Source organism: Oryzias latipes, chromosome 3, assembly GCF_002234675.1.
Source record: "Oryzias latipes chromosome 3, ASM223467v1".
In the NCBI taxonomy this organism is placed as follows: domain Eukaryota; kingdom Metazoa; phylum Chordata; class Actinopteri; order Beloniformes; family Adrianichthyidae; genus Oryzias; species Oryzias latipes.
Window position 1 is genome coordinate 10,993,889 of NC_019861.2, and position 27,834 is coordinate 11,021,722.

Here is a 27,834-nt window from a genome sequence, read left to right on the forward strand (position 1 = left end):
AACTACTGTAGGTCCTTTTGCTGAGCCGTGGAAAGATACAGAGACTAAACATGGCCCCCAAAAGTCACAACCTCCCATAAAGCTACCCATTGACCAGCATAAGGAGATGGTGGAAGGCTGTTGTTGCTTTGTTAAATCAATATCAATTTTTAAATTACCATTGTGTCTTGTTCCTTCAGACTTGAAATAGTAAACATGCAGAATTCATCACCTATCAGGACCTGGTCCTACGCCCATACTGTTGAAGCATTGGAGATGAACACGTCATTCAGAAATAACTTTATTTGGATTGATTGATGTGAGCAGAATATGTGTCTTCATCTTCAAAAACAGAGAAGTAAATGGTGATTTTTTTCTAGAATTATTCTAATTTTCTGAAGTCTAGTTTTTGTGGGTTTTATGACCTAGAACCCCAATGTATGTAAAAATGAAACTAATACTTGAAATCAATGAAAAGTGGGCTCCGTGTCAAGAACTAGTGGGGTCGGACCCAAAACGCAGGAGACCAGGCATAGAGGTGGAAACTAAGACATTTAAGAAATAAAATGAAACATGACAAAATCACAGTGAACCAAATAGGTGGCAACACAGAGCAGATGACCTGAGAGCAACATTTAAAGATAGAAAAACAATATTCCAAAAAAGGGGTAAAATTCCCGTCCATTTTCATGATGATGATAAATCCTTTATATCCCGACATCTGAATATACTAGATTAGCACTATGCAGTAATAGTCATATTTCCACGAGACACTGTTGTACGAGTATAATTAGGTCATATCTCAAGGCTGCACTCATACAAGTCGAGCACCAACAGCGCAGAAATATTCTGCATTTCATTTGTACAGTGAGACTACAAAGCCGATATTTTTCTAGAGTGTCAGTACTAAGATCTTCTTTCATTCACCTGCTCAGATCCTTTTTTTCTTTACTTCTTTATCACTGTGAGAGATCAACAGTGTTTCTTCCATGTGGAAGTGTGTCTTTGGCTCAGTTTTTTTTATCCCTGAACATAAATTCAAGATCATTCTAAGAAGTCCCAGAATTTTACTGTCAAACTACCAAAAACAGAATAAAAACAACCAAAGTTAACAAGCATTAGTTCTCATAATATATACTATTTCATTTAAAAAAAATCACTGTATGAAATCAAAATAATAATTTTACTATAATACTTTGCCTTTATGAGTACCGGTAGTAAGTTTTTGCTTAATTAGGATTACACTTGGACACATTTAGAAGTGTAACAAATCCTGAACAGGTACGTTTCACCTGTGGCGTCTGCACACCCTCACACAAGGATTGGGCCAGTGCTAACGCTACATTTGGTTTTGTTTAACATCATGTACTCTAAAGCACTTATGTTTCAGAGACAGAATAGTGTGCTTTGGGAAGTGGTGAGAGGTGTTACACAGGAAATTAACTGCTGAGCACTTTCAGTACAAACTAATGCTCGTTTGCTGCTCTATTTAGTAAGCAGGCCAGGAGGATTTGACGTCAAATAAAGCACTGTTGACACAAGAGGGCTCCAGCGGGTTTTGAACTCACGCATCAGTCTGAGGACTTTGCAGGAGGAAGCAACAGGCCTGGTTTTTTACAAATCCTCAATCTCTGTTTTTCTTTTAAATGCTTGAGAAGCTGATGTAAAATGTGTCCAGAGTTGAACTCTTACTCTGTGCAGATTCTTATTTGTCATTTTATCACACGATTCTAGTCTTCAGGTCAAAGTTAATAGAAAACACACACTGGTCAAAATTCATTTTTTTAATAATTTTTTTTTTAAATATTAAATACTCTATACACATGACATTTATCCACATATAAAAGCATGTATTGCATTTTACATTCAAGTTCTGTGGTAGAAACAAGCCATGTAGCCTAATGTATGACGTCAGAAGCCTCCGTTTGCTAGAATCAACAGTGATTGTTGCAGCTTCTCCTCCACACACTAGAAGGAGAATCTGTCACATCACTGTAACTGGGATGCAGCTAGATTTTATGTGAAAAGAATTGAAACGTAAACCTGTAGGGTCCAAGGTCGATATTTCTAAAAGCTCTACGTCCAACAAGATGTGACATTAAAAATAAAGCCCAAACGCTCCTGTGGTTGAAGCTGCAAAGACGACTGACCTACTGACAGCTGGAAAGAACCGTAGGGCTTCGAGTTCATTCTTCTGCCCGCCTTTTCTTTTCCCAAGCTCCAGACGGGGAACCGTCACACTGCTGGTTGTGGGGAGCCGGGAGGGTCGGCGGGGAGGCCGGGGTCATTCCCAACCTCGGCCTCTGGATCAGGGGCCGCAAAAAGGCTTTTGGAAACCCCTAAGAAAAAGTAAAAAATGTAGTTTAGCTTGACTTTTTTCTCGTTTCTGAGGGAATTTTAGACGCCAAAAACCATCAAGATCATTTTTTCCTGGCATCATCGTGTCATTATGATTGTCACAAAAATAAATATAAAAATAATTTAATAGTATTGTTCAAAGTCAAATAAAAAAACAATACTTTTTAAAAATATTAATGTTTGAAATGTGTTAAAAAAACTTATTTCATTCCCTGTTCCCTGTTCTTTCAGCATGTCTGCTGCGTGTTTTTTGCTCGAGTAAAAAAAAGGAGTTTCTACAAAATCTTGCCATTGCTAATTTCTAAGGGATTGCCGTGAAGCCACTGTACCTGCTGGAAGCTGAATGTTCTTATTGTAGCTTGCAGCTGACGACATGGCCTGACCCAGAGCTTGGTTTGTGCCAAGAGGAGCGCTTGGGCTTTTGGCCAGTGTTGCAGAGTGAGGCTTGGATTTGGAGTCCTTGCCTGGTTTGGTCCACTGCAGGCTCTCTCCCACCTGCAGAGCAGCCCCCAATTTCTGAGCCATGTCCATGAGCTGTTGGTGCATCAGAGAAGAGGATTAACAACGAGGAAGGACAAAAAAAACAGAGCCGCTGAAGCAGAACACACCTCAGGATCAAATTCTAAGTTGCTGCTGCTGTCCTGCAGGATGTTGACTTTTCTTTGCATCTCCTGATATTGATCCAGAGCTGCTGTCTTGTCCCCGTGATTATAGAGGAAGATCGCAAAGTTCAAGTTGACCAGGGGGTTGGATCTGTTAGAGATAGATCATAAAGAAAGCTCCCAAACCGCATCAATGATCTGAAAGGATGAAATGGTTACACAACTTCATGTCTAAGGCAAAGTAAACTCACTCATCTAGATTCACAGCTTGCTCATAAGCTCTGGTGGAATTCTCCACGTCCTCCAAGTTAGTCAGAGCCACTAGTGAAGATAAGACAAATGACAAATTGAACACACACTACTCACAAGAAGTTAGAGATATTGTCAAAAACTACTCAGAACATATACACAGTGTTCATGGGGAGGTAGGGCTGGGCAATATAGAATTTTTTATATCACAATATAGTTTTTTTTTTTTTTTAAATATCAGACGATAATATATATTACAATTTATACCATGGTACGGGTGAATACTTGATTCTGATTGGCTGCTGGGTGTGACAACCGTTCCGGTCACATAGCTTACATGTTCTATATCACAGCGCCGGCTTCTTTAAAACAAACTTTAGCTTCATCAACTGAACAAAAACAAGCGGTAAGAGATGAACTTTCTCTCTGAACTGATACCACGGCGGCCCACTTTATTTAACCCACTGTGACGATCAGCATAGATATTGCTTTCCTTTGCTGCTGCGGTCAAGATCAGTGCGTTGTCATGTTACCGTGACAACGCACCGCACCACCTAACAATGGTCCGCTTTTTGAATCTTTTCAATCCTAACCAGAAAAAAATAGTACTAAAAACTGATTGAATATTTATTTATTTTGTAATTGATCATGGTATAAGCGGGACTGGCTGACGAAGTGTGCAGAAATGAAGGCAATTCACGGAAGCAACCGTCCAACGCAAAGCGTCCACAGATTCTACAGTGTGCGTTCATTTTTAATAATGCACACTTCATGAAATCATAACAAAAGAGCCTGAAAACAGTATAATGCTTTTGATTATTGTTATTATATATCACTGACATTAAAGCTGCAGCTCTTTCACAAGGGAAGGGGGCAGGAGGAGTCAGCATATCTGACAGGTCACAGTTTTTGATGTGACAGTGACACCGGCTCTGTAACGCCACAAAGACGCTGCTAGAAAACAGTGGATTCAATTCACAACTATAACAGCTCCACTTCAGGAAGTGGGAGTGTCTCTTATGGTTTGGCCAACAATGAGCCGTGACCTGAACCCCATAGAGAACATCTGGGACCAGCTGAAGCAGAGACTGGATGATCGTACCCCCACCCCCAAATGACCTGCAGAACTGAATGTAGCACGTGTGGAAGAGTGGAACGCCTCAGAACAACATCATGAGGCTGGTGAGGAGCAGGAGACGTCGCTGTTAATGCGGCAAATGGTGGAGCTAGCTGCTATTGACGGGGTCAATATATTATTTGGAGCCATCTTTATTTTTGGCTTCATTTTGGGGTAATAAATTATGTTTCTTCTGACTCATTATTAGGAATATCGAAGAAAACTTTTACATATTTCGTTTGAAAATCATATCAAATAGGGATATTATTTACAAGTGTTTTTCCTAACGTATTGCGATGAATGTTCCTGTCCTTAAGAAGGAGTAGGTCTGCCATCAGGTGTACCTGCCAACAACATGTAGAGCTCCCCCATCCGTGGGTTCAGGCTGATGGCTGCACTCAGGAAGTGGAAGGCTGAGGCGTACTGCTGCATGGTCAGGTGGACCAGACCCAGGTTGTACAAGACTTTCCAGTCAAAAGGAGATAAGTAGTTAGCGCGCTTCAGACAGCTGATCGCCTGGGGGTTTTAAAGCAAAAAAAGAAATGAAATAAAAAACTGTCAGTCATGGGTGAGAGAGGGAATCCTCTGAAGGGTCAAATAATCTCAGGTACAAAGTCGTAAAGGTGGAATTAGAATGCAAAGAAATTCTTCTGGAGAGGAGCAAATGCAAAAAAAAAAAGTGTCATTGAGTTATTTTATCATCATTTGTATTCATTGTGTGTCCATAGAAGATTTTATTCTTTGTAATTAAACTCCTCGCTATAAATATGTAAATTTGTCATTTAAGGAGACAAATAAACATGTTTGAAGACAAATGAAATTGAGACTATGACGTACTGTCCTCTGAAAACATTAGAGAACAAAAATAAAAAACCCTTTTTCCCAAAGCTTATCACCAGACTGAACAGCAATCCTCTACATCTGATCTTCAGCTCACTATTTCCAGATGAGGACAACCACAGTGCTGAATGTTTTTTACTTTTCAAATGTATAAACTGTACATGAGGTCAGACACCTTTGGGCTGCAGTCCTCCGTGTGACACGGTGTGAGGTCCAACCCAAATCACACAGGACTAATGACTCAGGCAAATATTTGTAAAGCTCTACTATAGCTACAACCATAAATCCCTGTACTAATGTTCCCGTGCCAAATAGAAGCCATAGTTAACACGGCCATGAGGACAGGATAAACACAAATGTGTCACACACAGAGGCCTGCTTCAGAACAAGACAAACGCAGCAAAGAGTGAGCTTGAAATCCTGGTGGTTGGAGGTTCTGCTCACACTGTACACTTAAGAATGGCAGCTTTATTGCTGAAAAGCACGGACAATAAAAAGAAACTGAAATTCTTTTTATTTTTACATTTAAACTGTTAGATTAAGGATAAGAGGCAACAGTGAACCATTTTGACTGTAATTACACTGTGATGATCTGATCTTTAGCTCCTGTTTGTAAGCTGCCCAGCTTCACAAGTAATTGGGCAACATCATGCCTTAAAGGAACATGCACACCCTTTTCAATCCCACCATGAAAACTCCAGCTGAAAACCTGAAAAATTAACAAAAAATGACATGAAAGTATCTAATTTAAAAAGAAAAAAAGCTGCCTCTGGCCGAAGTCTTCCTGTTTTGCGCAGAGTAGAGCTGCTCAAAGAGGCTCCGTGTGCTCTGCTGCCAACTAGCGGTCGGAGGGTGAAGTGGACGACAAGAGTCAGACGCTGAACGACGCTCAGAAATAATTAAATAAATCTCGCCCTGACAGCATTTTGTAACGATATAAGTATCGCCAAATGAACTATCGCGATATATTGCCGAATCGATTCTTTCTAACACCCCTAGTCCGACGCCATATTGGCCACAAACATTATGCAGAGTTGACTTGGAGTGATAGAAACTATGGTTAGTTCCTGTTAAAGTCCCACACCGCTCATCTTTTGATCTATTGTAAAAGTGCTTCCAGTGGTCTTTTAGTTATGATTATGCCGTTTTTAGGCTAAATCAAAACAACCTGTGGTGTTTTCTCGAACATAGTTTCTGCAGAGCAGCAGGAGTTCATTAGAAATTTACCTCAGAGTTATGGGCGGAACTGCTGATGTGGAGCAAGCCCGCCCTCGGTTCTCATTAACCATAACTGAGCTCTCTGTTTACACTCTCTCCCACCAGCTTACAGCTCCTCACACCCCCCCCAATCTAACATTACCAGTCCAACAAAAATGGTGATAAATATTGCAGCTATCCAGCTGTACAGTTTGGATCCACATTCCAGCTCAGACAAGGAAAACAAAGACGCATATGGATCTTTTTGTCTGCAGGTAGATGTGTCAGAATAGAGCAGAGCAGGGAGCTTGTGGCCCGCCCAGCATATTTTCTACATCACAAACACGTTTCATCAAACAGCATTTTTTTGTCTACTCCAGGTTGATTACTTGAAGTAAGAAAAACTCAGAAATATAAATGTAAGCTTCATTTTCTTTAAATACGTCCTCCATCATCAGAGAAATGCCACAAGAACATGTTAAAAACACCATTTTCATTCAAGTGTCAGAAAGCAGATGGTGGAAAATTAAGTGAGGAAAAAACAACAGACTATAGTTCCACCGGGGAGCTGCTGCCTCTGCTGACTGCAACAGGAGAAAGCTATGGCCTCCAACAACTCATTGCACAGACGGCATGTATGTGGCTCTGCAGCAGCAGTGGCTTAGAGGATCAGCTCAGATTGTCTCAGTTTTCAGTGTTTACAGTAAAAAAAAAATGGAACTGGCCTCATTAGAAATAATTCACCTGTTGTTTATCACAGACTTTGACACAGACCAAGCATTTTTTTTCAGGTCGCAATGGATGATCCCTGATTGAAAGACTGTGTTCACCCGCACTCATTGCCCTCAGACCAAAACACCAACTTGTTAAAGTTTCAATCAGGGTAATGTAAACTGCATGGAAGAGGCTCCGAAGCAGCTGCGCTCCAGACTCCTGTCGGCCATCAGGTCATTGTCTGAGTAAATATCAGGTACTGACACATGTGGCTGCACAGCACTCTGGGTAGGATTAGGATTTCAGCAGCTCAGTAAATATGGTTTATTAATGAAATATTTTGGTGCAACGACTTCATCTATTAAAGGCATGTCCAAAGTCCGGCCAAATGTGGCCCTCGTTCAAGTTTCTGCCAGCCCACAGGCTTCTGTCATATGACATATAACAACAATATGTGGCCTCCAGCCCTTTCTAAGAACCATAATTTCCTGATTGTGATTGGCCAAATAATTTTGTAAATCTGTGGCGGGAGTCTGTGGATCCTTGACCTTCAGAGCCGTAAAACGAGAACACATTTATTTGTTCTCTGATCAAAACCACAGGGGTTTGTATTCCTGAATAAGATTTGTGTTATTTTCCTGTTCACATGACTTAAATTTAGAAGTTTAATATGAGCGAGTAAAGGTAAATAATATTTAACAGTTAACGTTGGCCAAAGGTTTTTTCCAGTTGGACTTTTCCTGTATTTTTAGTCTTTAAATATGAAATTCACTGTAATTTTGGTAAACTTTTCGATACAGTTCTGTTTATTGTGAAGAAATGAAAAGCATCCCATAGCAAAGACATTTCATGAAATACTTCATTTGTATGTAATGTTATTACAAACATTTTCACCTGATCAAATCTAGGCCTCTATAAAAAGTTTGGACACCCCTGAACTATTACCGTGGATTTTTTTTTATTGTTATTATGATCTTAGAATTAAAAAAAAAGCTTTTAATATATCCCTGCTCTGTACAAACTTACACCCACGGTCTTCAAAAAAAATTTGTCAGTTTTTAGTCAGACTCAAACTGGGCTTAAAAAATGTAAAAATATTTATATCTAGTGGCACCTTTACTTTCTTGTCTCTGCAGAATTAAATCAATTTACAAATCACTAACTAACCCAGCTTCGTTTTTAGCCGAAGTATTCAGTGAGTGGTTCCATTTTTAAAGAAATGCGTCCAACATGATGATGCCTATACAACTGTGCTTCTGTTGACTGAAACATGTATTATCTACCTTGATGAGGACCTTGGCTTCAGCGGCTTATTTTCTATCATTTGCATATAAATGAGAGTGAGACGCCCTGATCTGTGTGCTGGTCTGGTTTTTTTAATCTTTTCCTATCACTCACAGCTACGTATTTCTTTTTCCCAAAGAAACACATGCCAATGTTGTTCCACAGAGGAGGGCTCTCCGGCACGGCGCAGGCCGCCACTCTGTACTTGTTCATGGCCACGTCGAAGTCCCCGTGGGTCTGCATCATGCTGCCTGCAGCCAGGATGGCCTGAGAAGAAACAGCAAGAGGGGAATTTGTTGAGGCTCTGAGAGAAATCCCAAAGCACATGTTACAGTCCTTCCTACCTTATAGTTGTTGGGGTCAAATGTGAGGGCGTTTCCAAGATGTTCGAATGCTTTCTGATACTTTCTAAGCTAATGAGGTAATCAAACAAAAGGTCACATTAGTCTAGAGTTTCCTTTTTGAATCTGCAAGGAAAGAAAATTCCACCAACCTGCAGATACAGCAGGCCCAGAGTGGATAGATGCTCAGTATTTTCTGGAGAGAATCTGAAGGAAAGAGAAACAGAGAGAGTTCCCTTAACCCTCATGGAGTGGGTAATTACACTTAATGCCTGCACTTATTTGCACAAACCTGCACTGCCTTACTCAGAAAATCTGACAGGTTTTGAATCAATTGTTGAATTTTAATTATAACTTCAGCAAAGAAAAATAAAACGGTTTAGAGGAGGCAGATCTGCATTAAAATGAGACTCAGTGGTAAGTCTCATTAAAAGCGGCAAAAGAATTAGGGCATTTGATTAATTCATTTACCCCCCCAAGAGAGGAGATGTTATGAGCCCTATTACAGAGCCTGATGTCTTTTTCTTTCTTTTCTTTTTCTATGACCTTGCGTTCTGTTCAAAGACCCACTCTGAAGAAAATTGGGCTTCTGGTGTTTTGAACATGTTCTTCTCGCATTTTTTGATGATGATGGACAAACATGAAGAACATTAAATGCATTTCTGAGGATCCCTTTTTTCAAATCGTTGCAAAGCAGGAGCAGACAAAAATATGTCCGTAAATAAAGATCGTTTTTGTTACATAGAGACTAGAGCGGATGGGTCACTCCACTCTGATGCATCCACTTGCAGACTCTGTTCATGCACGTTTTTTCCTCTTCTGAGCCCGTCTGCTCTGCAGAAACTATGTCTTAGAAAACGACACAGGTTTTTCTAATTTAGCATGTTTTTGGAACGCCCATCTCATGCCCAGTGTGTCTGTAGCTTGAGAATCACAGATCCCGAACCCAAAAGTTTGTTTCAGTTCCACACCGTAACCTCCACTGATGTCATGGAACAGCTTGTTAGTGATCAGTGGTGAAACTTCACTTACTCCACTGCTCTCTTAAACACTTCAATGGCCTTGTCGGTTTCTCCAGCCACCAAGTGAACCTTTCCGAGCATCATGAAAGTCTTGTCATGTTTGTTTATCTGGAGAGCTGTGTTCAGATGTTCTTCAGCCTGACATGAGACAGAAGATGAAAATCATCAGGCCCCTCCAGGCATCTGCTTCCATTTGTAGTGCACAGCGCCCAGCAGACTTACATTCTTGAAGTCTTTGATGAAGAAGAAGCACACGCCCAGATTATGACTGATCTCCTGGAGGGAGAAAATGCATAGTAGCACATTCAACGAGGTCTGTAGTTGGCTGCTGGTCCGATAAAATTATGTTTAAAAAAACAGGTTTGTATGTGTGATTAAATGTCACATGCAGGGGTGTGTTTTTTGTTTTCTAAGCCTTTTTCAGATATCTTAGATGAAACATGTTTAGAGGCATGACGACATGCACTGTTCCATGAATCATTTTCACTTGGACATGCTGGGGGGCAGATTTGCAGGCTCTGAGTGAGGGGTCATATCTCCATGTGTGTTCCACGCCAGGACCAGAGAAAACAGAAACCCCAGTCTTTCATTTACCCAGTCTTTGTCGCAAAGTCGAGCCGCTTCATGGTACACTTCAATCGCAGCTTTGTGCTTTCCCAGAAGAAATCTACGAGAAGAACAAACAAATAATAACCGTGAAAAATGTAACCGCTCCATTCAGATGCACAACAGCCTTCCTGATGCAAAACAGTCCATCAGTTTTCCTTTCTGGTTGTAGAATAGGTGACTGATTGCTGTTTTAATGGCCGCATTATTAGCTAATAACGGTTTGTGTGCTGCTGCAGCCACACTCACAGGGATCGAGCCACCTGCTTGAGGTTGTCTGTGCTGCTGGGATTAAGGATGGCGCAGCTCTGCAAAAGCTCCAGGGACTCCTGGATTCTGCCCTCGAGGCGCAAGATCAGTGCTGGCAAAAAAATGAGTGACACAAAAGAGGATATTTGGGACAAATAAGTAACATTGAAATTAAGAAGCACAGGATGGGAACAGAGAGGAAGTTAAATGTGTCGAGCTTCCCAGGTATCAAGCATGAAAGCATTGACTGTTTATGAGTGGACTGAGCAAGTGTGATGTCATCCAGGTCCATACTATATGGACATCTGCTATATGGACATCGCCCATGTTGGAGCCAGATGTGGTCAATAAGCAGTGATTAGTCCAAATCAGTCTGAGCCAACATTTCTATGGCAACCACTCTTGCCAATCAGGAGTGAGCTTGTTGAAAGGCCGCATCCGTACCATTTGAAAGTTGCCTTCATGAAATCTGCCAATCAAATGTCCTAAACAGTTAGACCACATGCTTTTATTGAAGCATCTGATTGGCTAGTCTCTAACTTGAATGATTTGCAATCCAGAAAATTTATCATGAAAAAAAAAGTGGATGAACAAGAACATGTTACAAAGATGTGAGAGCAAAAATAATTATTCTGATGAATAGAATGACCGAGTAAGAGCCGTTAATTTCTCTATAGAAGTCTCTTGGATAGTGGCTTTTAAGAGCCATCAAGTACAGTACTTCCTGTTTGGAACATGAGGGGGGAGGAGTCACTCAGTCCACCTCTCGTACACAGTCAATGCATGAAACATGTTGAAGAGGGAATAAAACCAATGGCTGACCTTGGACATAAATGGCGTATTCACACATTCCATTTGTCTCCTGCAGCTGGTTTTTGATGATTACCTACAAAAAGAGAAAACCTCACTTTAACTGCAAAAAAACAGGGATTAGAAAAACACAGGGAGTGAAGAACTAACTTAAATAAGATGAGGATAAAGTTACATAACATTTAAGAAGAAAACAAAAAAGCATTTATTGCAAAAGAAAAAAAAAGAAGACTTCACCCTTGCAACCATTCCTATCATTTGTGATACATACAGGCGTGTCTGAGACCTTTATCTCATTAGCATGATCCAAACCTCCCTTAAAAACCCACTGTATATAGAAAACTTGGTCTGTTTTCTGCCCTGTAGTGCATCATCATTCCACTAGGGGCAGTATAAGACCTTTTCCTTCTCTTTTTTAAATGCCTGCTTCCATTAAAAAAAAGAAAAACACACATTTGCAGGGAGAAGTGTAGCTACATTTCAAAAGTTTACAGTAAGAATAACCCAGTTACTGGTATTCATTTTTAACTGACTACTCCGTGTATTGAAATAATGCTACATTTGTTAATAATTAATTCTTTAAAATTCAGTCACACCATGTTAAAAATGTGTGAGCCATCTTTGAGACAGCAGGGGCTTTTTTCCTGAACATTCATGTCAATATTTTTACAACTTAAACTAACCTTTTTGTGAGCAAAAACGTATCAAATCCCCCAACGTGCCGAAATTGATGCTATTTATATCTTATAAAAAAACAATATTGCAAACATCTTTTTGTAGATTTCTTCAAAGGGTTTTAAAATAAACATCTTAATTCTGAAGAATTTGAGTTTTCTGTCAATTCTTTGATGTATCGTGCTTTATGGGGTTATGGACTAGAAAAAATGAAGACATCTTTTAACATCATAGATAAATACTGACTTCAAGTCCTACATAATGTTACGTCTGTTATTTTTTTTCCTCTCACAAAATGCTGAAACCCCCCAAAAATACGGCAACACAGACCAGAATGGTTTTTATTCATGCGGAGCTTTGTGATAATGGCAGCTCTATAAAGGCGTCTCTCAGCGTTTCCCGTCACTTTTTCACTCGGAAGGCTTTTATTGTGTGAACAGATGTGTGCATCAAGCTCAAAGCCGTTTCATTTCAAACTATTGTGCGCAAAAGTCAGGAGACTGAAGACACTTTACCTTACAGGTCTCATAGTCTTTGCGGATATAGTGCTGGTGGATGAGCCAGTTTCTCCGCTCCACGATGGGAAGTTCTGGAGCTGCGGGAGCAAATAATCGAAAACCTTTTTTTTTCTGTTGTGTTTTTAGAACATTTTGTTGTCAGGGATTGGTTGCCACTTATCTGACAGCAAACAGGTGTAAGACTGCGGGTCAAAATCCACAGAATTCAATTCAAACCAAACAAATCGCAAATATTTGCTCATTAACTTCTGCTCATGAGCAAGCGCTCTGATTTGTGCCTGAGCTGCTCTTTGATTGAGAGCTGAATGAATAATCCAGAGAGCTCATTACCTCTGCAGTCACCTGTAAGTCTGTCATGTGACAGGTGACATAGATGTTTCCACTTAAACTAAAAATCCCAGAGCTTCAGTCCTAATCAATTCCCTGCAAAGACTGCAAATGCCACCTTGTAAGCAAATTGTACTACATCCGCTGCTTTTTTCCCCCCCTTCCCTCCTGCTCGTCTCTCTTTTTAACATCTGACTTAGCAGGTTGAGATGTTCTTCCAGTTGCCAGGGCAACAATGTGTCTGAGAAGTCAGGCGCTTGTGACAGAAAAGACAGGAGAGCGGGAGGATGAAGGAATGAGCAGCACAATACGAAGCTTAAGAAAAGGGGTTAGGCAACCTCAAGAACTGAATCTCAACCCTCCAACCCTCCTTTCCCAGCGGACCACGGCGTTTCATCTCCCCACAGAAAGCAAATGTCATTTCAATTGAAGCAACTTTGCTTCAGGTAATCCCGTTTCCTTCCAACTACTACCTTTTACTCCGGGGTTCACAACAAGGTTCAGAAAAAGGAGGAGCTCGCTCCTGACAAGAGGAGACATGGAAAAATAAAGACACCAATTCAGACTCAAACCCCTTTGTGTTCTTATGTGTCAACTTTTGAGCAGAACTCTCTGGTCTGCTGCTGAAACTGGAGCCTACTCCAGATGCTCCAGAGAAATCCTCCACTTGAGCATGAAACTGCATGTGCTTCATACAGATCTGCAAACGGGGAAGAGTCCAAATCGGCTTTCTCCCTGCTGAGACGGCAATAATATTCTTGTCTGCAGGATTCAGCTGCGATGCTCCAGCTTCGGCACGCACAAAAGCACACAGCCGATTTGGAAAAGAGCGCTGGAATGCATCGCTGATGGAAAGGAGCGGAGAACAGCCCAGCGTGACGTCCACCAAATATAGTTGTCGGGACGAATTTCCTCCCAAACGCAGAAGAGTTCTGCTATTGTTGCGTTTCATCCGGCTAAAGCCGACTCTGCTTCGCTCGCCGAGTGTTTCAGTGGCGTTTTAAGTTTTAAAAGAGGATAAGGGCAAAGAAGACACATGCTGAGATCAAAGGACACATGGGGAGATCATAATGAAGAAAAAAAGTGATGACAATTATTCTAGAAGTTTTTCTCCCCAAAAAACTTCAAAAACTCCTTGTCACTGCTCATTATCCTCCCTCTAGGCTGCTAAGATTTGGTATTTGAGCAAAAATTAGCATCTAAATCTGCAGAAGATCTAACTGCATCTGCATGAAATCTATCGAGAATGCACTTGTGCACATCATATGAAGCATTGCTTGAACCACACGCACACGTTATCAATGTTAATTAAAAAAAAAAAGAACAAAACCATAGCTGTTTTTAAATAATGGAGGGGAAAAAGTATAAAAAGCTTCATTCTATAGGAAAGTGAGTCTTCTTGGTTTCCACCTGTAAAAGGATGACTGGAAGGAAGTTACAATACCACGGCAAATAATGGAATGACCCACTTTCAAAGAGAAGTGACTAATAGAAATAAATGCATTAAAAAGGCTGTGAAAGCTTCATTTAAATGATGTATTAAGGAGTGAACAGACTCAGACTGAAGTTAGGATGAAAACCATTCTGAAAGTTTAACATAAGTGGGATGAGGGTGACACCTACAGGCCAATCAGTGCCAAGCACCTCTACAAAAAAAAACAAAACACTGAAATTAGACCTAAAAGGAAGAAACAGTGTTTACCATGAAATGACAAAAGCTAAATATGTTTGTAGACGATCATACCTTTAGGTGCTCGACGTTTCTTGGCTTCACCAGATGCTGAGAGCTACAAATGATTAAAAAAAAAAATACATTCTGAACTGAATTCTGTTAACATTTTCATATTCAGCAAGACTAACAGGTTCTTTACAGATCTCAAAGTATTTTTTTTTAAAAGGTGATCCTTATGCAACAAAAGACAACATGTTCTGTGTGATTTAGCTCACATCAAAGTTTAAAACATCCAAATGTGTCTGAAGCTCATAAGTGAAAAAAACTAAAAAGTTATGGGAAATAATCCACACAGCTGTCTTTGATCAGAGACTGAGCTCTAAACAAAAACTTTTCAGTTTGCTTAATTCATCAATACAGATGTGCAGCTCACAATATGTCTGTATACAAGTCTGTTTACACCAATGTTTTATTCTTTCTAATAAATCTAAAACGGAACCAAAAAGTTAGTTGATTGTTTGACGTTCAGTGAAACAAAGCAAACAATAATGATCATAATAAGAAGAAAGTCTTTAGTTTCTTAAGCAATCCTTTGAAAAAAAAATGTGATTGTGTTAAAAAGCTATGAAGTTCTAGACTTGTGCATCCATTCAAAGTGGGACGACACAGATTCTTTTTAAAACAGTTCATTTCAGTCCTCCGAATATTCAGTGTTATGTAAATATATATGTCACTGACTAAAAAACTAACATGTCTTTGTTATTCTATTTTTCAACAGACTTCTTATAACTTTGACACAAGAAAACAGTTTGAGCTTTTAGCTTTTGAGTGGAGATCATCTAAACAGAACATCTACAGCAGGTTGTGTGTAAGATTATGCAACTGTATTGTGAAATGAATAAACTATATTTCTATGCTCAAGTAGTTTCTTCTAATCGCACTGAGTCGAAACCACAGGCTGTTAAACAAAAAGATCTTAAGAAGTTTCACTCCAGAAGAAAAAAAAAAACAATAGATGTGAGCATGTGCAGTTGTTTGCTTTAAGTAGAAACATCCATGTTCGCGGGTTGTCATGGCCTCTTCTGTAGTGAAATGTTGACGGCCCGTCCAGAACTAATGAGGGGAGAGGGAATAGTGATGGAGCCCCTCAGATGGTTTCTAAGTTCAGAACAGGCGGGCTGAAAAACGCTGCTCTGTGGCGCAAAATCACCGCAGTGTCGGTTTATGTAGTTTGTAAACCCGCCTGAACCCGGGGATTCGTTTACTGTGGCTGTACTCAGAAGTTGTTTAGCTCTAATCCACGACTTAGCTGCGACTTATCGGCTAGCAAGGCAGCTAATAACAAACGTTCTGAAAAGCCGTAGAACGGTGAATGTGTTCCAACAATGCGGCGGACTAAGAAACAATGTTGTTACATTGTCAAAACAGTCTGGTGGCAAGTTGATGTCTACAGTGGCAAAAGAGAACACAGAATTTTGCACTCACCTCAGCAGGTTTCTCCTCATCCGCCATCTTGGGATCTACGGAAGAAGCCGTTGCCCTGGTAACAACAGCTGCCCTCGTGGGCCATCTTCTTCTGGTTTTGGGTGGGTCTTTAGCGGCTTAGGTCCCACGTGACGAGATAATTGAGATTTGCGTTTTTTGTAAGATAAAACGGGTCAGTTAACAAAAGTAAAAAAATTATGAATTAAAAAAAGTGACATTGGATTTAAAAGCCGTTTTGTTTTTTAATCCATTGGCCACTGCTACCTAAATGAATGAAAACAAAGAAAAACAAATCACGTTAAAAGGCCATAAAAACAAGCTCTTTGGGTCCCACTGGTCAAAAAATAAATAAAATAAAAACTTACATTTCCGAAAGGTATAATTTATTACAATAAAGGAGTAGGCCTAAGACCTAGCCTATGTTGAGATAAAATTCTCCCTAAAAAATTATGTAAAATGGAAACCGATCAGAATAATAAGTAAAATAGTAGAAGCCATTAAAAAAAAATCTTTTTGGACCCAGTTTGTTTTTCTTTGTTTACTACATACTTTTTGCCTGATTTGCAATCACCATTTGTTACTTTGAGGAAACGTAACGGTAATTTTACCCCATTTCAATAAATAATTCTCTTTGAATCCTTTACTCTAAATTAAAGCTGGTTTTAGATTTGTCAAAATCTTGAACATGATATATAATCAAAACTGAATATCTCCACCCTTATCAATGTATGCTTTGTGTAGGTTAAGACCTGTACATATCCAATAAAAATGTAAGCATAGGTGTTCTTAAATAGTTTAATAGGGCATAAATCAAATTTCCCATCCTATAAAGACATTTAAATATGTTGCAAATCTGTACATCTTCATACACATTCAGATTAAGACAGAGAAACTTCACCAAAACAAAAATCTATAAAAGAGACTGACGAAACACTTTAATACCTGCTTAAAGATCGGTTACCTTTTCAACAGTTTAAACCACTGGGACATATCTTTACAGTAAAACCTTAAAACGCCAAAAACCTGCAAGCAGTCAAAGCCTGAAGCATTACTACATATTGTTCTTTCTGCTCCTTTAAAAAGACAAACGTTGCATATCCATTAGACTTCATGGTCTTTGTCATCACAGAAAATACTACTTAAAATGATCAACATGATTTTCTTTACTACCAAATATGAATAATAATTCAAAAACAAACAATCCCCTTCAGCGTCACTTCATTAAAACAGAATAAGCCAGTGAAATCAGAGCAAAGACCTTCATCCCACCACCTTCAATGATCTCGATTGCCTTATTAAATAAGACATTTACAAATGTGAAAACAAATGTAACAGTAATTATTCCAAATCTAAACTTGGTTAAGCCTACAGTGTGCAATAAGTCATGCCCAGGTCAATTGGGTTTTGTTTGAAACTGTAAATAAACATGATACTTCATTAATGAAGAAATTAAACAAACATGAACTTTAAAATAGAGGGTTTTTTGCTAGACTACTTAAAAGGACAACTGGGATTAACAAATAATCCATATGCATCCATAACAAAAAAAACAAAAAATCAAAAAAAAGAATCATCTCATTTCATCACGTTGACCTTAGTTAACCTGAAAATCTCTCTTCAGGCCTGTGATACTGAGGTGGGGCAGGAAGCTGTGCTTCAGTTTCCCTGACTCCTGCCAAAAGCTCCCTGTGCAGCAGAGGTGGCTGCAGTGGCTGCAGCGCCCTGGAAGGTCCTGCTGGTCAGGACTCCCTGGGAGAACTCCTGCTGGGCCTTGGTGAAGCTGGCTCCCGTCCCTCTGTACCTACTATGGACCTAAATATGTACAGGAAAAAAAGGTTTTCCATCTGTTATTAACTAAACCTTTATGGTGATCCAGTGTATTGTTTGACGTTTTAAAGACACACTCCAATAAAATTATGTTTTTGGTGTTTTTAACATGTTCTTGTAGCCTTTTTTTCACAATGGCAGACATAAGAAAAATTAAGCTTAAAGCTGGGTTTGACTATTTATTTTTGTGAATTGTTGCAAATCAGGAGCAGATGAAAATAATTGACCTGAAATAACCTGTAGTGGTAACATAGAAGCTACCAATCGGCAGGCCACAAGCTTCCTGCTCCGCTCCATTCAGATGCAGATAAATAGATCTACGTACGTCTTTGTTTTCCTCGTCCGAGCTGGTATTTGACTCAAAACTGGACGGCTGGATAACTCCAATATTGCTCGCCATTTTTGTTGCACAGATAATGTTAAGCTGGGGTTGTGAGGAGCTGTAAGCTAGTGGGAGAGCATGTAAACAGGTGGATGACAGGAAGCAGGGGCAGGCTTACTCCATCCCAACAGTCCCACTCACAATTCAGAGGCAAATTTCTGATAAACTACTGCCACTCTGCAGAAACTATGACCTAGAAAACATCACAGGTTTTATTATTTTGGCTAAAAACAACAATTATGATTAATCATCATAATTGGGATCGCTTTCACAAAAGATTATCGGAGTGGGACTTTAAATCCTTAGTCTGTTCACATCTTTACCAAACCATAAGTAAGGCAGCTGGTCAAGCTATGAATTACTGTTGCTAAATCTAGAATAAAGTGTCATTAATCATTTGTTTTTAATTTATGGCCACATATTTCTCCCTTTAATCTGTGTGTGTTTGGTGAGGGGAATGATAAATGAAAAGGAAAAGAAACCCCAAATCTATAAATTGGCCGGCTGGGTTTCAGTTTGGTTCATTTCAGTTATTTAAAGCGGTTTGTGTAGACATAGTTGAGGTTATGTCCTTCAGATGAAGCAGTGTAGTTAGATATGGCCATACCATTTTCAGCAGGATGATCGCCAGAATGGCGTTTACAGTGAAGAAGCCGGCCACGACCATCATAACTACAGCGACCGCCAAGTTTGTCCTGATCATGCTGATCGCTGAGATCCATCCACTGCCAGAAATCAAACAAAACCAATTAAACAGTGACTCATCTGATGATTTTTGTTCCCCTCAAAACAAGTCAAAAACATTTAGGAAAAGTGCTTCTTAATTACTAGATAGCACCCATTTATCTTACTTATCCATTAAAAAAAAAGTCAGAAAAAGTGGAAAAGTAAAAATAAACAAAAAAAGACACTTGTTATATCTGCTGTAGAGAAAAAAACCCAAAGAGAAGAAGTCCACACACTTACAAAGCAGCAACCCAGACAAGTTAGGTCAACAGGAGTCTGTTGAAGAAAGACAAGAGAGAGAGTACAGAGGGAGAAAACACCCCAAAAGCACAGCAGTGATGTATTCATGCGTTTAGGTAAATCTATGTAAAGCAACATGCACCGATAAACTGATGAACACGGATCCAACAACACTGACCTGTTTCCCCATTTGGGAATCCCAACTGTTTGGATAACGTACACTACAACTTGGAAGAAAAAGACAAAAAAGAAGAAAAAGAAGCTGAAGGAGCTGTCAGACCTGAGGGAAGAAAAAAAACAAAACAAAAGCACATTTTTGTTAGAGCATGGCATTTAGCAGGCTGTAAAATCAAATATACTGGCTGATCCCAACACTCAAGCCAAAAAATGCCCCCTTATCCTCTATTCTTTGGAGGTTCTCCATCCTGGAAACACGCCTTTAATGATGGTAGAAATGAATAACCTCAGATAACACTCTGTTCCAAATAACACCGTCGATAGCAGATCATGTCACTGTAGGGGACATTTTTTTCTGGCATCAACTTATTCATGTCAGGTTCCTTCAGTAAAATTAGGTAAAAGTATTCTACTTCTTTGCCCAAAATGTGGAAAGGACTAGGCCTGCACAAGAAATCGCAAATTTATCCTTATTGCTATATCAAACTGTGCAATACTCATTTTACAAAAGACGGTGAAAATTGCAATAAATGGGTACCTTAAATGTGTTAAAACAATCTTATGGCAGCTTTAAGTATTTAACGAATCAAATAAACCCCATTATGCGTTTGACCAATTGGATGGACGCCTTCACGTTGTTGACCAATCAGATGGAGCTCTTTTATTTATTTATATATTTTGGAGCTCTTCTGTGTTAGATGTTCTCCTCCTGTGTAAACGAGGCTCATTTGGACTATGATTTAAGTTATGTTGACTCCTCTTTTAATTAAACTGTTGCAGTAAAATCAAAACATTTTTGGTTGTTTTACTATTTGTTCATATATCACAAGTTATGTCGTCATCGCAATATTGATCACTAATATCGCATATCGCGAATTTTCCTCATATGGTGCAGCCCTAGAAAGGACCATTGTCTTTTTTATGCAAAAAATAAAAACCCAAACAAATAAGCTTCAGTTTTTAGTGCTGTAGGCGGAGCCATGAAGCTTCACAGATGAACTCCATCAGTCACAAACCTGTCAGAGAATTCAGAAAGTACTGGAGCTATGTTCACACCGCCCTGGGCTACGTGTGTTCAAATGCCCACTTCCAATAAAGAGTTTCTGCACATTTTGGCTAGTTCCTACGACCGTTTTCAGGCTCTACGTACAAAACACATGGCCATAGAACACATGTTGAAAGTTAAACCAGGTTGATCTTTGACCAATGGGGCACTCAAATGTGGTGCTGACAAATGGATGACGTCCCCTTTAATTCATGGCAGGGCCAACCATTTGAAAATTGACAATGGAGGACAAATCTGTAATTACAGTTTGTTGCTGGCTGAAATTGCATCATACCAACATCATATATTAGAACAGAGCTGTAAAAGAAAAAGCCTGGATTTGTGAGAATGCTGCAGGCAACAACAACAACAACAACAAATAATAATAATAAACAATGCAAAAACTATATAGAAGTTTTAGCGCAGGGGTGTCAAACTAATTTTGGTTCGGGGGCCACATTCAACTGATCTCAAGTGGGAAGGACCAGTAGCGTAAAGGCAAAATAAAGCTTTATTCTTGTTTTTTTACCCAATTGGAAAACATGCCTCAACCAACATGGTAGCCTAATCATTTCTTATTACACATTCATTCACAGAGGCCAATGGATCTTAAATGAAATTAATTTCACTTTAAAAAATATTGGTTTATTCAATTTTATACAGCCTGAATATTTTAAATCTGACACTGAAGCAATCCTGATAATAAATTTAAGAGGGGCTACAGAAAAAAATGAAACATCTTCCTAACATGTAAACGTCCAAACGATGACAAAATTACACTAAATTAAACTTGCAAACATAAGAGTTTTGAGTTAACTTTTCTCTCCTGAAACTTCAGAAGACCGTCAATATCAGGATTCAGATCCTGTGCAGAAACACATTCACTGTCATTCAAGTGTGCAAAACACAATGAAATGTCCATTATTATTATTATTCATTATTATAAGAATCTTTTCCTGGTTTCTACCTGAATTTTGTGGCAACACCTGCCTTCTTCCTGACCTGTGATGGAGCGCCATCAGTAACCAAAATTACTTCCGGTGACCAGTTCACACCAACATCGTCCAGCACTGTAACTAGAGAGCTGACTATGTCATCAGTTGTTGTTGTGTCCATCAACTCCAGAAACTCCACTGTGACGTCTCTTCATCACCTCTAATAAATATGCACAGCTGTATATATCTGTGATGTTGGTGCTTTCATCAACAGTGACTGAAAATACAATAAATGACTGGATTCCTTCATATGGCTGCCCATGTTTCCTCAGAGATGTTGGATCTGGAGTCGTAATTCTTGACAGACTCATGTTTAAGGTCGACTGCTTTTTGGGAACAAGACTTCTGCAGCCTTCAGCATTTTTCAATAAGTTCACCATCAGAAAATGTATTGGATGTTTGCTCCAACTTGTTTGCAATAAGGTAGCTAGCTTTCACTGCTCCATCACTGACATCACGGCTGCAGTAAATCCAGATGGTTATTTATCGGTCCAGCTAATAGTTGCTAAATCTTTTTTTTCTTAACTGCAAATGGTGAAACCTTTCTTTGTGGAGAGTCTCATAGTGGTGCTGAATGTTATGTTCTTGGAGAACCTGTTGATGACATACCAAGCATGCAGGTTTGCATTCAGCTCCGTGAACAAATAAAACGCTTTCCATTTTCCTGGAAAGCTCAGGACTTCACTTCAACCTTTTTTTTCTTTTTGACAACATTTTGGTCATTAGGGTGTCACTATTGATCATCCTTCAGTGGTGAACCAAACTACTGCCTACCCAGACACAGAGCTGTTAGGTTTCGTTTTTGGCACATGGAGAGTTATGTTGTTTGTTGTTAAGCTTTTCCTTTGCTCCCCCTAGTGGCGGAATTGCGCATTTTGGTTATATCTTTAAAAAATAAACATAACTCGCCACAGGAATGGACTAGAAACTTGCTTTCTTTTTTAAACATTCTTGTGATTTTTACTCTCCATGTGTGGGCCGGACAAAACCACCTGGCGGGCCGTATGTTTGACACCCCTGTTTTAGCGGTTAGGATGGCCTTTGTCTTTCAATGCAGCTTTTCTTTTACTATGTACTGGTCATGTCTTTGTGGGCTTATACATTTCCTTTGAGGGCTTTTAGAAGCTTTTTGTGTTTTTGTCGTCACTTTTGCGATAACAATTTGGACGTTTATGTGGTGGTGTGTGTGTTTGTGTATTTTTTGTTGTGCTACACAGTTGTTATGTTGTTTTGGAATATTTGGACTTTTGATGTGTTTTTTTGGCGTTTTGAACCTTTTCGAGTGTTCAACCCTTGTTGCGAAAACAATATGATTTCTAAAAAGCCGTCCACGGGTGCGTGTGTACCTGAAGGCCTTGTAGACCGGTCTGTACCAGCAGATGAAGGACACAGGGGTGAAGAGCATGAACCAAAGGATGGACAGGCCAAAGTCCACACCGTAAGCAGGATCTGCTGTGAAGTAAGCTAGGCAGGCCAACACGTTCAGGAAGAGAGTGGCACTGTGGTCTGAGGCAGACACACACAGATGTGATTAGGATTACTGACAGAAACAATGAAGGAGATGTGCATCGTGAAGCACAAAAGCAAAATGAAAGCGACAAAACAGAAGAAGCTGTCACTTACACATCCAAAGGTAGTACATTCTCTTGCAAATTTGGCGGTAGTCCTCAGAAATCTCCTCCTCGAAATCCTGATAGAAGCAGGGTTTCACGGGGCAGAACTTTGGGAGAGGCGGCCAGTTGTTCTCTTTATCTGAAAAGTAAATGAATCCATTAATGTAAGAGTTTTAGGAGTTGAAATGGTTCACACACATCATTCCCTGCAGAAAACTACTTCCAAAGGGGGCTGAACACACCTCCTCCAGTGCTCCTTGCATTTCTGTTCTGCAACTCCTGCTCCTTTCGCTCCAGCTCAGCTGCTTTCTTCTCCAGCTCCTCCTGCTGCTTCTCCAGCTTAGCCTGAGCAGCTGCTGCTGTGGCCTAACAGACGACAGGAGAGCTGCATCCTGAAACCAGCCTCAGTGCTCCGGCTACACCTGGTTACTGCTACATTCTGCTCTGAATGAAGACCCACCCTGATGAAAATTGGGTTTTTAACATATTCTTGTAACATTTTTCTGACGATGAAGGACAAATACAAAGATTATTAAGCCATACAGCTGGAAAAAGATTGTATTTGTTTTTAATAGAAGAAACACTGGGCGGGCCACTAGCTCCCTGCCCCGCTCCATTCTGATGCATGCACTTGTGGAACTAAATCCATGTACGTCTTTGGCTAAAAACAGCATGATCATAGTTAAAAGACCACTGGGATCCTAAGATGATTCGTGTGGGACTCTAAGAATCACATCAATGTCCCTTTAGACTCAAACTGTTAAAGCTATAATAGAAATAGAAAGCAAATGAAGTAACTTTTACTTGTGGGCTGATATTTATTTAGAAATGTGACAAAATGAAACTTGTAAAGAAAAAGCCACAAGGATCTCTTTCAAAAACAAGCCGATTAGATCTGCAGTGCTACATGAACAGCTAGGCTGCATCTCTTTCTACAACTAAACCTCCAATAACACAAAAAAGACAAACAAAGCTTTAGGATCGAGTTCACCAGTGGTGTGTGACACTAAAAGGAGGAAAATGTCAAACATAGATTAATTAGCCTGGTAATTTTGATTTAATCTTTAGTGAAAACCAATTGTCTTTGCATATTTAAGGTAAATTGCAACAGTGACAAATACATCCAAACAGAAAGCATGCCATCGTCCAAACAGTCTCTAGTTGTTTCACTCTTGTCTGTCTAAAAAGTGATTGAAACTGGAAACTTGCAGTTTGCAGAAGCCGAATGATTTTAATTAAAAAAAAATTAAAATAAAATCAAAATACTGCAAAACAAGAACTTCAAAACTTTCGGCGTAACTTTAACACATTTCTCACCAAACAGGTTTAGTTAAGAAGAGTGTTTGGTTTTACAGTTGCTTAACGCAGCAGATTAATATGTTGTACTAGGATCACTATGGATCAATGCATTCCTTCTTTAAATTATTATTTTTTAAGTTTAAAAATCAGTATTTTTACAGAAAAAGAGAGATAAAGTTCCCATTTCATAATAAGCTAGAGGTTAACCATCATCATGAAGAAAACTGCTGCTGACACCATCCCATAACTTTATGATTGAAGGTTGAGGGAAAGCAGCAACATAACTCTTCTTAAAAATTATTTAGTCACTGAAAAAAATTCCCATAAGTCCCATCTGTTTTGTGGAAAACAAACTACTATCAGACGTATAAACCATTCACCGTATACAAGAACTGGATTAAGTGACCTCTCCACCCCGGCGTTCCAAACAGGAAGTATCTCCTGACCCCAAAAAGCCAAAACCCCTTAGACTTTAATGGAGAAATAAACATTATTCAGTCATTCCATTTTTCAGAAAAACCACTGTTGCTCGGTTAACTTTTTTTAAGGTTAACATATGTGGTCTCACATCGAATACACAAAACGTTTGTCAGATTCTCCCGAGCACACTTTATGCACCAACATGGCAGCGTCCATATCGCCAAAAACCAGCGACTGAACTGACTTCATTTGGTTGGAGCCAGAAGTAAACCTTTTTCTATGGATGATGTCACACTAATTCAGTCCAATTCTCATATACAGTCAATGGCATAAACTCTATAAAAAAAAAGATTTCATCTTAGTCTCCAATGACTAGATCGTGTGGATTTTTGTGTTTGACCTACTTGTGGGCTCTGCTCTACAGACGTCTGCAGAACGGCGGGCTGGGAGGAGGCTGCAGAGATGGGGATGGTGGTTCCAGAGTACTTTGTCTGTGAGGACAGAGGTAGAACCTTTCCTGTTAGACATCTGTAATCCCTCTGCATTATCAGATTATAGATTTGAGGACGGAAGAACTCACCATTTCAGTGGAAGAGAATGGGTTATAGCCCCCGATGCTCTCAGTGGCTCCACTGGTGGCTTGGGTGACAGAGACATCCTAAAAGAATCACATATAAATGCAAAAGTATCTGTTTGAACTGCTTCTTATGCCATAACCATTTTATTCCAGCAGGAGCCCAAAAGCTTTTTAAAAAAATTCATGTTGCCACGCGGTGAAGCAATCATTAAAGCTAATAATCCATCAGACTTCAAAGGCTTTAAGATTTCTGCGAGCAGAAAAAAGAAAAAAGGCAAAAGCAGAAAAACTGGCCCTCCAATAACACTCTGTATGGTTTTAAAACCAAGTGAAGTTGTTTATCAGGAAGACTGAGCTCGTGCGCTGGCTGGCGCGAGGAGGAGTCGGGAATGATGATGGCACCTGTCCCCGGGTATTCTTTCTCACCTGCGCAGGTGTTTAAAAACCACCAAGACTTACATTTACTCATTATTTAGGTGAAAATTCCACAGCAACCGAGAAGTGACCGAATACGTGTCTATCCTCAAATTAACGACGATTCCGAGCCAGGAAACACGGAGGCCAAACCCAGCAACCAACCAAACAGGTTTTTTTCTATCCGCATATCTTTGTGTTCATGTCGTTTCTGTACACCAAATTCAGGTGCTGAAAACACACTCCGGGACACGGGCAGTGGCCCACACTCACCTGGAAGGGGTTCACGTCCACGGGGTCAGCGAAGGGGTTGCTGTCGAACTCAGACATAGTGGAAGAAAGACGGTGTTTTAGTGCGGCGACTACTCCCGTCTCACTGGCGGCTCCTTCTGATCTTGTTGCGAAGACGGGCTTCTGCGCATGCGCTTCTCCAGCGGCAGGCAGCGTCACCGCCGCGCGTCCGGAGTCATCCCTGACCCATTAAAGCAGCTCGTCCTTATTTATAGGAAAGAACGGGTCCCATGACCCCCTGCAGGCCTGCGCGAGCTTTCAAACCCAGCCTGCTGTGAACAGGTCGGGACTTTGCCAGCCCCACTATGGGGTGCAGGTAGATAATCAGGTGGGCTGTGAGTTTGGGGTGTCACATCCCTCCAAGCCCCTAAAATGCATCAGAAAGCTGCCGCATGCCATCATCGTATCAGTTTACCTCCCTCTGTCTCTCTATCTATATGTCATCATATCTATGTCTTGTAAGTTTTACACCGACTGCTCTCCCTGACAGTATTTACCTGGCTAGGGACAGTCAGGCACAAACAAGCAGGACACTGGTTTGAAGCCTGTTGAGGCTGAAGTTGAAGTTTATTTGGTACAAACGATTATTAAAGGTTGTATTTTACAATCTTTAAATCTTTTCTTTTCCTTTTTGTCTGTTCTTTTGTCCATCAGTCTGTCCTTGCGTTTTTTTGTCTTGTGTTTTTATTTCAGTCATTTTTCTTTTTTTATTTTTTTTTTTGGGGGGGGGGCTCCCCATGCCTATATCTGGCCTTGGCCGTGAACAAGTCTAAATGGTAAACGTTTTGGCTTTTTTTGAACCAAAAGAAACAGAAGTGACTTGTAACTATTTTTTTTATGGTGAATCAACTCTGTAAAATGAGTTAATCGCAGTCAGATACATTTTTTTTGATGCTTTAAATTAAGGAAAGAAAGTGGAGAGGGGGTGCCAAGGAGGAGCCTTGAAAGTGAAACTCCTCCAGAGAAATAAAAGTTTTTTAGCTAATGGCACTGCTGGACATCTTCTGATTTTAAAGGATAGGAAGGTTGATATGTCCTTCATCTGAGTCTACAGTCCTCAAACTTTCTTTGTGCTTCTTCAGAAGAGTTTGAACAGCAAGACGCTTTAGAACTAATCTTGTGTGGACAATCTTAACATTAAACTGTTTTTCACAACCTTCACTCACTTATGGAGTCCTATACTGTTCATAATTAAATAAATAAATATGACCTCATGCAAATAACAATCAACCAATAAATCTCTCATAAATATATAAAAATATCATGAAATTGTGAAAAACCCGCACACTGATTTTAAATTAGCCATTATATTAGCCATTTTGCTTTACAAACCTGGTGATTCTTTTAAAAAAGCATCTTAAAATATTCATTTTAATCATGTTGAATATTATTATAATTCTGTCTTTTTTCAGAACCTTGAATTTCAAAATCAATATTTTCCAAAGTACTTTGTTTTTATTTTATGTTGCTGTTTTTCACAATGACGTATTTATTTCATGATGACCTTTTTCAGCAGAATGAGTCTGTCTGTCAATCAGTGAAAGTGGGTGGGATCTAATTGCACATTGGCTGATCCCTGGAAATCAACTCATATTCCTAGATACCTGCTCTGTGGTGTGCCAGTCAGAGAGATGACATATTTCAGCCATATCTGCACGGCTTTGCTGACATTAGAGGATCAAATAGAGACAAACTATCTGTCTGCTGCTGACGATGCAAACATAAACCACTGCGTTTTTGTAGTTTGAGTGGACCAAACCCCAGAGGAGCTCCGGTCGTCAAA

The 27,834-nt window shown here is 39.8% G+C and overlaps 2 protein-coding genes across 2 annotated transcripts; both read right to left on the bottom strand.

The window, feature by feature from the left end:
• Positions 1–1,748: 1,748 nt before the first annotated feature.
• On the bottom strand, positions 1,749–16,177 carry bbs4 (Bardet-Biedl syndrome 4). The gene is made up of 16 exons (XM_004066869.3): positions 16,046–16,177; positions 14,633–14,675; positions 12,559–12,638; positions 11,381–11,444; positions 10,559–10,670; positions 10,298–10,370; positions 9,926–9,979; positions 9,714–9,841; positions 8,834–8,888; positions 8,685–8,753; positions 8,455–8,607; positions 4,650–4,821; positions 3,191–3,260; positions 2,946–3,090; positions 2,667–2,871; positions 1,749–2,318 (listed from the first exon to the last, which is right to left on the bottom strand). Exons 1-16 carry the CDS (start codon positions 16,070–16,072, stop codon positions 2,215–2,217), a joined length of 1,554 nt encoding a protein of 517 aa, XP_004066917.1. The 5' UTR covers positions 16,073–16,177; the 3' UTR covers positions 1,749–2,214.
• A 649-nt stretch (positions 16,178–16,826) lies between these two features.
• On the bottom strand, positions 16,827–26,202 carry LOC101165216 (secretory carrier-associated membrane protein 2). The gene is made up of 9 exons (XM_004066947.4): positions 26,034–26,202; positions 25,350–25,427; positions 25,174–25,260; positions 23,293–23,416; positions 23,061–23,189; positions 22,784–22,943; positions 19,399–19,500; positions 18,862–18,979; positions 16,827–17,857 (listed from the first exon to the last, which is right to left on the bottom strand). The coding sequence occupies exons 1-9, from the start codon at positions 26,088–26,090 to the stop codon at positions 17,702–17,704; spliced, it is 1,011 nt and encodes a 336-aa protein (XP_004066995.1). The 5' UTR covers positions 26,091–26,202; the 3' UTR covers positions 16,827–17,701.
• Positions 26,203–27,834: the final 1,632 nt, after the last annotated feature.

What these genes read in the sequence shown, in the direction of transcription:
- bbs4 (XM_004066869.3), bottom strand. Translation starts at nt 16,072, where the DNA reads ATGGCGGATGAGGAGAAACCTGCTGAG. An exon ending in TGGGCCTGCTGTATCTGCAG is followed by an intron (nt 8,754 to 8,833) that starts GTTGGTGGAATT and finishes TTACCTCATTAG; the next exon opens with CTTAGAAAGTATCAGAAAGC. An exon ending in CAAGCTGTGAATCTAGATGA is followed by an intron (nt 3,091 to 3,190) that starts GTGAGTTTACTT and finishes TATCTCTAACAG; the next exon opens with ATCCAACCCCCTGGTCAACT.
- LOC101165216 (XM_004066947.4), bottom strand. Translation starts at nt 26,090, where the DNA reads ATGTCTGAGTTCGACAGCAACCCCTTCGCTGACCCCGTGGACGTGAAC. An exon ending in CATTCTCTTCCACTGAAATG is followed by an intron (nt 25,261 to 25,349) that starts GTGAGTTCTTCC and finishes CTGTCCTCACAG; the next exon opens with ACAAAGTACTCTGGAACCAC. An exon ending in ATTCCCAAATGGGGAAACAG is followed by an intron (nt 18,980 to 19,398) that starts GTCAGTGTTGTT and finishes GATTTCTGGCAG; the next exon opens with TGGATGGATCTCAGCGATCA.